The sequence below is a fragment of the Psammomys obesus genome, unplaced genomic scaffold (assembly GCF_907164565.1).
Source record: "Psammomys obesus unplaced genomic scaffold, mPsaObe1.curated_primary_1811, whole genome shotgun sequence".
Taxonomy (NCBI): Eukaryota; Metazoa; Chordata; class Mammalia; order Rodentia; family Muridae; genus Psammomys; species Psammomys obesus.
Window position 1 is genome coordinate 12,564,036 of NW_026596051.1, and position 15,000 is coordinate 12,579,035.

General features: G+C 49.8%; 1 protein-coding gene across 1 annotated transcript in view; it reads right to left on the reverse strand.

Annotated features, from left to right (window-relative positions):
* Positions 1-15,000, reverse strand: part of Adcy1 (adenylate cyclase 1) — a 114,475-nt gene that overhangs the window by 93,557 nt on the left and 5,918 nt on the right. Inside the window, exon 2 of the mRNA XM_055624172.1 lies at positions 5,980-6,129. Within this exon, the coding sequence (XP_055480147.1) occupies positions 5,980-6,129 (150 nt within the window). The remainder of the gene's footprint in view (positions 1-5,979; positions 6,130-15,000) is intronic.

Here is a 15,000-nt window from a genome sequence, read left to right on the forward strand (position 1 = left end):
TAGATAGATAGATAGATAGATAGATAGATAGATAGATAGATAGATAGGGAGATAAACAAACAAACAAAGCAATAGTAATAGTTATCTCACCTATCCAGCATCTGACCACAAGCCAGAAACAGCTGAAGCTGACCCAAACCAAGGGGACCACCAGACCCTCTGTTCCATTTGCAAGATGCCCTGGCTACTGTGAAACAAACTAAACTCAAGAGTCAGGTCAGACTGGCTCCTTACCTAGAACCCAATGTATTAAGAGTGATACCACCAGCGGATCATCAGCTAATAAATGCCTTCCCAGTCCACCAAGGCACCAGAATCACAAGGGCTCCAAAAGCATCTTGAATGAAAACTAGACAGAGAAACAGGCCTCTGCATGTACCCCTGACCCCACTTGACTTAGCTGAGCCTCTTACATTAGCCCAGTATGATCACCAGGAAGAGCATGCTAATCCCAAAGAATACACTGCAAGTTCCAGCTGGACAGACATTCAGACATATAGAACTCATGTGCAAACCTGTGTGCTTGCTGCTACTTTGGGGTACACTTGAAATGACTAAATCTGGGATTAGGGTATAGCCCAGTGGGCAAGCGCTTACCTGGCATGTGTAGTCCTGGGTTCAAGCTCCAGCCTTGTAGGTAAGTAAAATCCAATGAATACACAACAGCAAATAAACAAATTCTGATCAGTATTTGTAACTGCTGTGGAGTTTTTTGCTTTCTTTCTAGGATCACCTTTGGTTACTGATGCTTTTCTAGGAATTTGTTTTATGTATTGAAGTGTTCAAGTTCTCACAGGCATCAAATGATCCCTGCATGCCCCAACTCTCTATTTTAGTCGGCTGCTTTGTCTGTGACCACCCTTTCTGGGCCTCACACCCCTCATGAGTATCTTTCTTTTTTGCTCCATCTCTCTCAGGCTTTTCTACTTCAAGGGATGCACTTTGACACCTATGTTGCAAAGCAGGACAAGCCTCAGAGCATTGCCACTCTGTTCTCTGTGAACAGCTGCTCTGAACAAGCTAAAAGTGACACAAAGAAGGGAGTGGCCACAGCTCCCGGGGGCAAGAGATGCTCCCCCTTCACAAGTGCACTACTCTTTCCTTACCATCCAGAGTTGTTTAAAACCTCTGAGCCCCCGGTCTCAGGTTAATCAAACTGAATGGTCTTCACAGGCTGATGCAACAGATTCTTAATCTTAAAGGGGTTTAACTATCTTTTCTAACTAGAGGGGGAACAAATGTGTGTACTAGACTTTCTATTCCATGCAGACACTACAGGAGAAGACTTTTCTTTGTTTTGACCCCTGTTTGTTTAGTTGCAAAGATGGATCATTTATCACATGCAAAATCCTCCCCAGAGGAGGCCCGCCCCTATCAGTGAACTGGGGTAGGGGTAGGGGCTGAGGGAGAGGGCTACAGCTGGGATACAAAATGAATAAATTGTAATTAATAAAAAAATTAATTTAAAAAATCCTCCCCAAAGAATAAGCCATACTGACCAATCAGATAAGTCCCCACACACACTCAGATATACACACTCTCACATACACACATACACACTTTCTCTCTCTCACACACACACACACACACAAACTCCCCAAAGAGAATTCAAAGAAGACAGAAATAGGTCCAAGCACATTTTCCCATGTGGGGCTGAAGCTTTCCAAAGATGCTGCTTTTTTGTCAAAGACTAAAGAACATTGTGACTGGGGAGTTGGAACTATGCAGAATGCGAGCCAAAATCACTCTGAGCTTTTGGGCTCTTCAGCAGAACAGCAACTTACCTTTAACCTTGGCATATAGCTTAACATTCTCATGATTGTCGGGTGAACCTCTTGGAAGGAGCAGCAAAGTTTAGCAGCTAAGAGTGCTTTCACCAACCCTAAAGCTAAGTAAGAGTGCTCTTCAGGCATCTGAAATCTACAGAAAGACTTCCCCATTTGGCTGTTGCCCACTACCTGACAATTGTATTTGTTGAAATCATTAATTTATGGCTCTCTGTTTTTCTATGGCTATACAAGTACATGCAACCTCTTCCATGAGGGAGCATGCCATTCCATATTGAATCCCGTCTTGGCCTTGGTCACTCATATTTGACTCAACATAAGCTATCTTCTTAACTTGATGTAAAGCAGAGCGAACTACATTCTGCTGGCCCAGGCAACGGAGGCTCCGCACCCTAAAATAATGTGAGGCGTCAAGCTTGATAGCATCAGCAGAAGCATGACTAGACCCCAGCACAGCCCTGCCACAGAGGACACAGACAGGTTCCCAGCGGCTGTGTTTAACAGTCCTACTCCATGAGGCTGGAACAAAAAAAAAAAACACATCCCAAGTAAGTACTGAACACCTCAGTGGTCCCAAATGGCAAATTCTCACATGCCACCACCACCCAGGACACTCAGAGATTTGTGCAAGGTGCAGGGGCAGCACACGCTGCCAGCACAAAAGAAAGTAAGTGAACTTGCAGAAGAGCAGGCAACAGAGTCAAGGCAGCCGATCCGAAAACAGTGGGAAAGGACTGAGGCTCTGTAGCCTGCACCACAGCCTTGAGCAACCATGCTGGGGCATGGTCATTAATGTCTCTGTGGTTTTTGTCTCTCCCACAAGTCCCTGGGACAAAATGGAGCGGGGGCGGGGGGAGGAACAGTCACATAGAGGTTTGTGTCTTAGAACAGCAGCCCAGCGCTCTGCCCTTTATAACAGTCAGGATAAGCCACAGACAGGATTCACATCTGGCAGCCGTATGACACATGGTCTCTTGAGTCCAATGCCTGCCTTAAGAACTGAGCCCAAATGGCCAGTTGTAGACTCTTCCCCGAGGGAAGAAGGAAAGCTAGATCTCCAAACTCCAGTAGTTCAACCCACTGCGTTCAGAATCTTGCGTGGGCACTGGCTCCTCACCCATCCCATGTCTCTTACTTATGCCGGGGACCTTGCTGTCCAGTCCTCACACTTGCCATGGCTCAAGGTCCTCCCCAAATAGTTGTTCAAGAAAACAATTGAGCCTCTTGTTCTACTGTGAGCTGAAGACACAGGAGGTCTTAAAACACAGCACCGCTTTAAGGACCCACTGCAGTGTCCCACTGCTGTCTTTGCCTATGCTCCCCCGCTGAGGCTCCACCAGCTCAGACCTTCTGAACAACCTCCCACCATTTCCTACAGATGATACAGATCACCGCCACCACTGCCGACGGAATTCCCTGCCGAAGCCAAGCTGCAAGCCTGGATCCCGCTCACAATCAAGGTGAAGCCCAAGTCCCAAGGACTGCTTGGGCTTGCTAATTGCAGTCCCCAGGGCGGCCAATGCTGTGGACCTGGGACACCCAGGGTACCAGCGCTTTAGGGTGGACTATGATCCGGCATTGCTTATAGAAATAAAGGTGCACTCCATTGAGAAACACACTCCTGGCAATGTCAAGTTCACACTGCTAAAAATGTTAGGAAGTACTTTAGATCTAGAAGACTATTTGAAGAAAAAGCTTCTTAAAACACGTCTAAAATACCAGTGGCAGAGACTGCTGGAGCAACGCACAGAGAGCAATTCACTCAGGGCACAACACGTGTGGTTACATCCGAGCCAACGTCAAGCCACAGCACAGAAGAGGAAGGCATACAGACGAAATTACAACTGTGTAGTTAAAGAATACGCATAAACACAAAACCCTTACAAGTGAGTGGCATTCAGCTGGGTTAGTGAGGTTGATGACATCACCTCAGATGGAAACTTCCTTCTTAAGAGCCCAAATTCCACAGGAACTGGACTTCCCCCCCCCCCCCGCCTCCCTCATCCATAGTGCTGGGGACAGCCTTGTTCCCAGGGCTGCTACAAAACCAAGAAAGGTGACACTCAAGCAGCAAGGGCACACTAGCTTTCCACAGCCTCAGCCACAAGAGCTAAGACGGGAAAGCAGCCAAGGCGGCCGCCAATGGCTGAAGGGATAAAGAGTATGAATATTATCCAGCCACGGAAAAGAACACAATCTTGTCATCTGCAAAATGAATGGAACCAGAGGACATCAGGCCAAGGCAAGTAGACCAGCACCAGATGCCACAAAACTATATACTGTATGTCTGTTCTCTCTCATGCGTAGAAGATGAAACAAGCCAACACAAATGTAGAATAGTGATGGTCGGAGGATGGAAGGCGGGTTACAGATGAAGGTTGGGTAATAAGTGCCGAGGCACAGTGAGGAGAAAGAAGTATGTTCCAGTGTGCCAGCATGTGGAATAACTATTTCACAACCTACTGCATATTTTATGAAAGCCTAGCAGAAGGAGCGCAAGGGCTATGATATAAAGAAATGGCCAGGAGAGAAATGCTAATTGTCCTGACTTGGTTGGCATCCTGCGTTTGCACACTGAAATACCACACCCACACCTCTTAAATTAGCACACCCAATTAACACACATTAATCAAGATAAAATTAAATTATAGATGAATAAAAATAAAATTATCTCCATGGCCATGAGGAAAAAATATGAAAGGAAAAGCGCTATGAAACAAGGTGATCAATACAATAGGCAGCGAAAGATAAGAGAGAAATGAAATCACACGAAAGTAGAGATGTAGGAAAACACAGAACAGAAGATGAAAATGAGAGTCAACCAGAGAGAAACCATGAGCTCATTCAGAAACACACACAAGTGTGTCACGTTTAGAAACACATAATCGTGGCCCACAGAAAAGCTGCTCCAGCCCTGAGGATACCAACAGGGAGACGACAAGAAGGTTTCCCAAAGATCCACTCCTCATCCGTGTGCGGTAATAGAGCCAAGGGCAAGCCAGCACAGTGGTGCATGACTACACGTTGGGGGACTGAGGCAAGAGGATCCAGAGTTCAAGGCTAGCTTGGGCTACAAAACAAGATCCTATATTTAAAAAAAAAAAAAAAAAAAAAAAGAGCCACATTGAAGAACTTAGAAAATATCATGGAAATATCACCACAATGATGACTCTAGAGGCCAGACTCTGGAGACGTCTGATTCACATGTTCACACACACAGTACACAACACATACACATGTCTACATGGACATGCACACATGCACACACAAATGCCTATACATGGATATGCACACAAACACATGTACAGACACAGATATTCCCATAGTGCTGTGTGCATCCCTGTGTACAAACGCAAATGTATACATACCCACATATGCATTCTCACAGGCATGAACACGCCCACGCGTACAAACACCCCTCCACATGCTCATTAACGCACACATGATCTAAATATACTTATGCGATTTGTTCTTCAATTAGATCCAACCTTTGCTATAAATACTACATTCCATTACAGTGTCTAGACATGAGAGGAAATGTTTTATAATTAACAGCTATAATAATACATGTTGCTGATAAGAAGGTAAAAACAGTTGAGAAACGGATACTCTGCCCTGTAGTCTGACAACCACTTAGAGGTACACAGAGCGCGTGTGAGCCTCAAGCCGAAAGAAGATTCTGGATTCTTCTGGGAGAGGCACCCATGATGTACCAGGCTTCACTCTTGGGTTTCCTGAGTCACCCTTTCTTACCCAGTGGGCCCAGTTCCCTCCCTACATCAGACAAGGACCCACCGGTGAGAAGCCACAGTGGGACGATGGGGCTGGTGGGGGGTAGGGTTCCCTCCTGGCCTAGGTCATCCGCAGAATAGGGTGACAGTTACGGCAAAGGACGGTTCTCAGGCCAAGGTAGGTGAATGCCTGAGAGCAGGCTGTCAGGGCAGCTGCACATTTATGTTCAGCTGAGGTGCGCCGCTACAGCTGCATCAGAAAGATGAGACACCCACATGCCATCCACAGCTCACAAGCAGCTCAGCTCCTTCAGAGAAGCAAGCCCAGGCCGTCTGCGCATCAGATTCCTCTCTCTTCCCCAGATACTGCCGCGAAACACTGAGTATTATGGCCTTGCCACGAAAGCACGGGCCGAGGGGCATCGCTGACCAAAGGGCCACCCGGTACTGAGCACACTGACCTGCTTCTCGTTCTCATCCTCCAGCCGCAGCCGGTCCTCGATGCAGCTTCGAGCCTGCAGGAAGGCTTTCCGCTGCGAGCGCTCCGTCAAGATCCGAACAAAGACGCCATACATGTTCACTCCCACAAAGAGCAGGGCGTTGGCACCAAGCTGTAGGGGAAGAAGAAGAGCAGAGTGTAGGCTAGTCGGGTGCAGGAGGGCCGGGGCCACCGTGGAAGCACGCAGAGGCTCTTCATAACCGCTCGGCCAGCTCCAAGCTCACAGCAACCCAGGGATGTCCAAGGCCAGCCCAGACCCACCCTGCAGCAGTAAACGAGCCATGTGGGGCAGAAACACACCTTTGCCCACACAAGGGATGGCAATGTTACAGCATGTCATGGGATTGAGGGGAGGCTCCATCTAGGCTGAATTTTACCCCCTCCCAATTTTATATGTTAAAACCTTGATCCTGGAAGACCTCAGAATATATAGCTGTATTTAGAGGCAGGTCCTTAAAGGTAACAATTAAGGTAAAAAATGAGATCGTTAAGGTGAGCCCCAATCCAACCGGGACTGCTAAGACCAAAGCACCTCAGAGGACTGTGAGAGGCCCCAGAGGAGCCAGCCCTGCCCCCACCTTCATTGTAGAACTCAGCCTCCAGCCATGTGAGAAAATACATGTATGTTATGTGAACCCTACCCCCACTCTGTGACACTCTCTTATGACGGTCCCACCAAAACAACACACCTACAACATAAGAATGTGAAATGGCTGCTTTCAACCCTTCTTGGAACGCTCTGGAAAGATTCAGAGGAGAGAAGCTGACAAAAATGAAACTTGAGTAACTGATTTGAATACAAAGCAAACTATAGCACAAGAAGAGCAGGCCCTGCTTCGTCAGCAACCCCTTCCACGGTGACAGGCAGGCTGAGGAGGGGCCTGCAGGAAGCCCAGACTCTCAGGCCTTCTCTGAAGGCCTGATGGACACTGTGTTTGGTTAGATAGAATCTCGGGAATATAGCTCTTGGCCCTGACCTAGCTCTAATCCGTAAGACTACACACAAAATGGCAATGACCAAAGAACTCGGCTCAGACCCCAGACATCAGCCCTGAGCACTTCCCTCTGAATGTGTCTCTTCCCCTGGCCTGCCCCAGTGCCTAGCAGACCATAGGACCAGAGCTGGACAAAGGCATTCATCGTGAATCACAGAGGGGCGTTAGCAGCCCCCACAGCAGGGATGGCCGACCCAACCCAAGGAAATGCAGGCCTGTCAGCTTCCAGGGCATAAAAGTTCTGTCTGATTAATGCAGAATTTCTACCTCTGCATGAGGGAGGAGGAGGAACATGCAGTCTTCAAACGCTACTGTTCCTCACAGATTACCCTCAAGGACCAGACATGGCTGTGCCACACTCTACGCACACAGAACAAGGGCAGAAGATAGATCCAATGTCTCCTAACAGCTGCTAGGAAGATGGCCTGACCAGAGGTAGTTACAGCAGAAAGGAGTGGGCCTGAGACAGCTATGGGACAAAAACTACCAGCCTCTGTCACTCCTGAATGCTGACCTGGGAACAGGTGGGATATCCAGCATGGAACACCACAGGGGACAGATCTGGGCAGCAGAGAAGGATCTAGGTACCTTCAAACTCAGGTTATGTGAGATGACCTCTTTAAAGTAAATTAAAATGAGGACCAGAACTGGGGACTCTTCTTAAAACATCCAGGCCTCAAGAGTGACCTTAACTTTGACTTGATGTGCAAGCACAGGCAAGCCTGATGGTGGTTGTTTCTTTCGAATGGCTTTACTAATGGAAATCAGAGCATACACCCAAGCAATGGAGGCAGCTGTTAATTTAGAGCCGTGCTGCAGCGATCTTCCAGTGGGTTGCACCAAATAAGGTAACGGCGAGACTGCAACCAGACAAGTTCTTGTATTTGCTCTTGCAGTCATCCTCCAGTTACTTACACCCCATGCTTTGCACCGAACACTAAATCCCTTCTGGCTTGGTGCCTCTAACTCCACAAATTCCATCTGTCATAAGGAAAGTTTTGTATTCCAAAGTCGCAAACCAGTAGTGGTCATGTGTACTCTAGAAACATATTAAAGAGAGCATCTCACTATGACCCTGACCTCAGCACGTGAACCGGAGAATCTCACTGTGACCCTGACATCATGGAACTCACGACGGTAGGTACACTCAAGCTCAACCCCATGGTGTGATACTTCCTCTTGGCACCTACTCATTCCCTGGGAGGTCACTAGACCACTGCTGAGGGGTGCAGGCTATTCCAACAGTATCCCCGTGACTCTTCCCACTCACAAGAAGCCAGGCAAATAACTCAACAAGAGGAAAACACATCAACAACATCAGGGGACTGTTCAGGCCAGTGGGGTCCCAGGGACTGTGGGACAGGACAAGCCACAGCTAAACGGCCGGATATGCACAGAGCACGCAAAGTCACATGACACAAACACCAAAACAACCAGCACCATCAGCTCCCCGAGAGGGCAGCAGAGCTCTGGAGAGTACCTAAAGAGGGACACAATGGTATAGGATTCACAATGACTTCAGGAAAGGGCCAGGCCCACTGTTTCTAGGGCTCACAAAACCCTGAGCAAGGCCTGCCACTGTCTATCAAAACTTTTCTTTTCTTTTCTTTTCTTTTACATCCCAAATGAAGTTTCCCCTCCCTTCTCTCCTCCCAGTCCCTGTCCCCAATGCCCCCACCCCAGTCCCATCCACTCCTCCTCCAGTTCTCTTCAGAAAAGTGCAGGCCTCCCATGGATACCAACCAGCCATGGCATATCAAGTTGCAGTAGGATTAGGCACCTCCTCTCCTATTACACCTGGATGAGGCAGGCCAATAGGAGGAAAGAGTGCCAAAACAGAGTCAGACACAGCCCCTGCCCCTGCTGGTAGGAGTCCCACAGGAAGACAAACTACACAACTGTCTATCAAACCAATGAGTCCCAAATGTAAAACTGGAACCCCAGGCTCAACACTATAGAACATCTCTAGATCAGAACACTGGCGAAGCAGAACACCAGGACCTTCAGCACACACTGGTTTGAACATCGCGGCCATTATAAAGAAGACCCCCTATGAGATGCTCGGGGTCACAGGGAGAGGACAGATAGCACACTGTCACCCTCCCTTGCCCTCAACACAGGACAAGAGCCAGGGCTGAGGGTTGAGAAACCAGGCAGGTGGGCCTGCGGGATAACAGCATCTCTCAGGACAATATGGCCCACTGGGCACTAATGGGAGATCTGACCAGCCCCGAACAGCAGGGGGTGTCTGCAATAGGACAAGGCTGGAGGAGAGAGCCATGCTATCTGCTGGTGAGCTGGTGAGCCCCAGGGAAGGGCCTGCCGAGAGGCGGCCCCCACTCTCAGAAGGAACTGAAAAATCAGACAGACGCCACTCCTCAAAGTAAAAACTGCAGTTAAAGCCTCCCTTCTGAGACCTGCCCAAAGATATGTCATCTTGGGCTCAGACTAAGGCTGTATGAATGAGAGTGGATGGGAGGGGCAAAAAGCAACACATTCACTTGTCAGGGTGCTGGGCCTCATGCACCGCCCCTTCCTCCCTGAATGCATCGGAGCCCTTGACTGTAGAGTGGGAAGGCTGCGGGGCTGTATGGACAGGCTAGCTACACAGCAACACTCAGCACAGGGCTGTCCCTGGAGCCCCCTGGCTTCTCGGCATCAGAAGTGAGAAGCTCCCCTCCCCCACGTCCACCAGCTGAAAATCTTCCAGCTCTAGGAGAGAAGGATACCCAACTACGTTCAGGACATCTGAAAGGATGTAGCACCAGTGAGGTCAAAATTCTACACGATGCTGTGCTTCTGGGAAGCACCAAGGGAAAGAGCTCAGTGGGTCAAAAAGCCTGCCCTCCATAGAGAAGATGAGTGGGGAAGGACTTGTGGTGGGGAGTGACCCCTCTGGAAGACTAAGGGATGTCTGCTAAATGCCTCTCATCTGCTCAGGCCTGGCCCACCCAGCTGGCCCTGGAACCCACTCCTCTTCAACAGTGCTACAATTGCATTCAACTGACTGACACAAACTCACCGCCTGAGTTATTCATGGGGGTAGTGATTCTCAACTGTCCCTAGGAAGCTTTCTCAACTTCTGGTCAAAGAGGCATCTGGACCTAACCAACACATTGCCCCATACATGAAACTGGCAATATGGCTGAGTACCTGCTCATAATGTTAAGAGGGAAATGGCTTAGGGTCATCATGAGATTATCAGAGACAAAGAAGCCCCAGGCTACTGAACCTTTGCAGGGGGTAAGTTCCCATCCCACCTCCACACTCCCTGAAGGCATGTTGGTCTACCACTGCCTCTGCCCACACTAGCCTTGTGGCAGCCTACACCAAGCACACTGAGAAGCCAAAGCTTCTGGTCTCATTGTTGTCTCTCTGGCCTTCCACCCAGTCACATTCTTATCCTTTTAAATTAGCCTTTCCTGCTTTTCACTTTTACTTTTTTTCCCCCTTCTGATCCCTTCCAAGATTCTTAGTCTTTAACTGTGGGCTCCACACCTGTCTCAGAAGTGGATGTGCCAAGGAAGGGTACCATGCTTAAGGCCTCTCAACTATTCTCCTGTTTCCAAAAGCACCCATCTCTCCATACACACATGTACAGCACACATCAAATACAGTGATCGTGGTAATCTCACAGACTGTCATGGGTATTCCTCAGGAACCCCAGCCAGCCAGGCGGAAGGTCGGTGCGTGGCACAGCAGAGCTAGCAGGGTCTGTGAGAACAGGGCCAGAACGAACAACGGCTCCACACTGTCCCTGTATCCCCAACTCACTCTGTGCCACTGACCCCATTCTTCAGACAGACACAATGAGGGCAAGGAGGAAGACAGGGTTTCCCAGCTATTGCAACACGTGCACAATCAATCCCCTGCAGCGGCCCCCACCTGAGTGATGCCCCAGCGGTAGGGGCAGACCCTGCATCTGGATCAGTGTCCACCCCGCAGAAATCAGAAGCAAATTAACCCCAAGGAGTCAGTCATCTCCCCCAGCAAAATGCAGGGCAGGCTGGTATAAGACCCCGGAGACCCGCTGCAAATAAGTTCAGAAGCAAGTTCTGGCTGGCCAAACAGAATTCAGAGGAGGATCTCCCAGGGACTCAGAATCCCTCCAAGCCACACATGCTCAGATCCCAGGAAAGAAAGAGACCAGGGGCAGCATCTCCCCATGCTAAAAACATCTCCAGAACCAGTTCCTCAGCACAGGAAGGGGTTATGTCTTGGCAAAGGAGGAGCTGGGATTGTCCATGGAGAAACACGCTAGAGTCAGAGGCATCAGGATGAACAGTGTTCAGCTTAACTCAGAAACAGATGGGCTCAAATACAATATTTACAGGAATGTGCATGTTTGCGAATCTGTTAGTGCTGCCGACAGAAGCAAAGGTGCCCCGAGGAACAACAGGAGTACCCAAAGCTCAGGCAGTGGTCTCTAGTGAGAACCTCTGAGGAAAACCAGGGCTCAGCCAGGTGTGGTGCTACACACCTGTAACCCCAGCATGCAGGAGACTGAGGCAGAAGGATTGTAATTCCAAGGTCGGCCCAGAATATGAGGGAGTCTGGAGCATCCTAATTGTCACAGAGTAAGGAAGACGAACATGTTGAAGGTCACACAGAGAGAGACAAGGGAAGATATGTCAAAGGACACAAGAGGACATGAAAGGCCTCCACTTGGCCATACAAGGACCACAGTGAGCAGCAAAACCAAGGGATACGGAGTTACAAGCCAAGTGTAAACAGAGTCATACTGACAGAAATCAATGGCTGAGTAAAACAGGATGGGATACAGCAGACACTGGCAACATTCCCAGCCATCCATGGCTACCCTGAGCTCTGGGAGGTAAATTCCCCACGCCCCAAAGTAGCACCCCCTGCCCCCCTCCACAAAGAGTGAAACAAGAACAAAGAAGACAGAAAAGAGTAACTCAAAGGGGAGGATGTTCTGCAGCACCCCTCAGCCAGACAAGACAGCAGCTTGGCAGTGACAAGCCACACCCACAGAGGTGAAGAGTTTGCAGTGGAAAACCCAGGACCCCAAAGAGATGAAAAAAAAAAAAAATCATCAGACCTGGATGGGTACTAGACAGGTACTGGGAGGTCACACCTGGGAAAGCTCTGACCTTGACCACCCCCTTATCTCACCATCCTGAAGAAATGGCCTATCCCAACCTGACATCATTCCAGACACCTGCCTCTTCCCCTCTATGCCACGTATAGAGACAGGTGCCCCTGCCAAAGCCAGGAGCTGTGCCCCTACTCTTGCCCCTCCACCTCATCAATTCCTGTCCCTGAGGACTCTGGGCCTCCTACCTCTATCCACCCTCACCACCGGTAAAACCTATGCTGACTAGAACCACTCTCCCTACACCAGACTCCCCTCCACCCCATCCCAGCTGACATCTTATGCTCTGGAAAGAGCCTTACAACTTGAGCCTGCTAGAGGCTGACCTGGCCCTGGGCCACCTCTGTGTCCTGCCCCACCCCACCCCAGTGCAGCATGCACAAATAAACACACAGTGGATGTCCTGTCGTGTGTGCAGCTCGCATTCTCAGGACTGCTCTCCTAGCTGCAGCCTTGAACTAGAGGCTTTTCTGACCCCTAGACAGGGTTGGGTGGCCCTCTATCATCCTGTGGTTCCCATATTTATCCTCATCCCTATTTACTATGCAAACCTGCCCGCTGAATTTGCTCCAGCTTGGCAACCTGTGGTGTTCCGGGCTGCCCTGCGGCAAGTACCAAGCCTGGGCATCATTCAACCTGTCTGTGAGGGCACAAGAGTACTGCAGGGTGTCCTCAGACAGCCCCAGCCACAAGGACAGAGCACAAGGCCTGCGCCGAGGAACCGTCTATCACTTTAGTTTATGGCATTTTTTACCATTCCAGAGAAGAAACTGAACCCACACACTGCTCTCCACACAGCCCAAGGCACAGTTAGCAGCAAGTCCACAGGCAGACCTCACCTAGTACAGCCCCGCAAAGGTGGGGGTAGGGGTCCATGTCAGTCTCCGGGCTCCTTCTGGGGCTCCTTAGCTAGACACCATCAGTCCCTGCCTGCGGGTGTCCACCAGGGCCTGTATGTCACGTTCTTCCAACCACGGCTGCTTTTTTTTCAACAGCACACACAAGTGTGTTCTTAAATTAATGTAATTGCTCGCTCACTCTCTGGTACTGAATTAGTAACTGCTTTAGAATTAGCATCATTTGAAAGAGGACCAACAGAATGCTGATGCTGGAGGCAGTGGTGGCAATCTAGGAACCCAGGGTGCTGGTCTCTTCCTTCTGGGCATGTCTGCGTTTTCCATCATTAAAAATTAAAAAAAAAAAAAGATTTAAAACTAGAATATGTGACCCTTCACAGCTCCCAACTCATGAAGCTGTGGTCACCGGGGGCCTCAGGAAGCATGGCCCTCAGTGTTTCCTGTTTAACTCTTCATGCCTCAATACCAACAGCATCCCAGGTCTTAGGTCCCCACATGGAAGCTGCACCAACCCACCCTCACAGTACCCCTCTCCCAGCAAGGAGGGCCTCTCCTGCCAGATCACATGCGCCATGTCCTCAGGTGGCAGGGGAGTCAAGACCTGCTGATGCGAGGACACTGGCAAGAACGCTGTGAATGAAAGGGAGGATGGAAGGGGTCAGATGTGAGCCCTTGGGTAACTTGACAACCCAGGGACAGTTCTCACCAAAGACAGAAGCTCGCCCGCACAGCTCCACGCGCCCGGCCCAGAGAACCAATAAACGGCAACACAGGGGCCATCTAAGCCTCCCAGAGAGGATGCTCAGGGGCACCAGGAGCCTCAGCCAATACCACTTCCAGCTTGCCCCTCCCCTGCCCCTAGTACCTGTGATGTCATTGCACCTCCAGCTTCTTTGGAGCCTGGACACCAGCAGAAGACACTATCTCTTACTAAGAGTTAAGATCGCTGCCTAAGCCCTCGGCTCTGATCTCTGGGTTAGACCCTGACTGGCTCTTACTCCTCCGTGCTCAGGAAACACTTTGAAGTGTATACAAGTAAAGTGGTTTGTTTTGTTTTTTTTTTTTTTTCAACCAATGATTCCTAATACAAGATCACTCAACCCCTCATACCAGGACTAGAGAAAACTGGCATGGAAAGGAAGTTCAAGGAGCGAGTTTTCCTGCCCTTTTGAGGCTGTGTTGCTTCAGACGGCAAGTCGTTTTCCTGTGCACAGGGCACTGCTTAGGACATGACGCAGAGCATACGAAGCATCCCTGCAATGATGTATCGCATGTGACCTCAACAAGGCATCCTCATGCCGGCGGATGCCCAGCCCACCTCCATGGTGACCAATCAGAAAGCTCATGGTGAATTTTTCCCTGCAGGAGATATATGTTCTAGAGTGGGCTGCCCCTGCTCCTAGTTCTCTTCCAGAGTCTCCTGAACTTGCCTCTGCCCTCTCACCCGGCCAAATGTACATCTAATGTGATAGCTGCTTCTAGAGGTTGCACAGTCATTTGAAGAGTCCCACAGATCCTCTTCCCCGCCTTCCGGGGATGGGTTGCTGAGATCCTCTTGCTGCACAGGCAAGTGGACAGGGAGGCATCATACGGTAACAGTTCTCATGGAAAGGCTGGGTACCAGCCACAGGCTAGGGGCTCTCAACTTAGCTCTGCATCATGCAGGTGAGCAGGAAAGGGTGGACAGACTCCAAAGAATGAAAAAGTATACAGGCTTCTGAAGAGCACAGAGGTCAAGGTCTTATTGCCGGGGAACAGCACTCAATGCACTGTGTGTGGGGTCAAGAGGTCAAGTGGACCATGGGGACTGCTGGTCTAGCGCTGGCCTAGAACCACGATAAGATGCAGACAGCAGGAGGTGACCAGGTGTCTCCAACCCCATCTTGGCCCTGCTGAGAACCGGCCATATTCCTTGGTCAGAAGGTACGTGCCAAACCCCCTCACGTGGAGAACACCGTGTGAGCAAAACTGTCCCTCCTATCTATCAGAAGCATCGTCGGGGCCCGAAGAAAGCA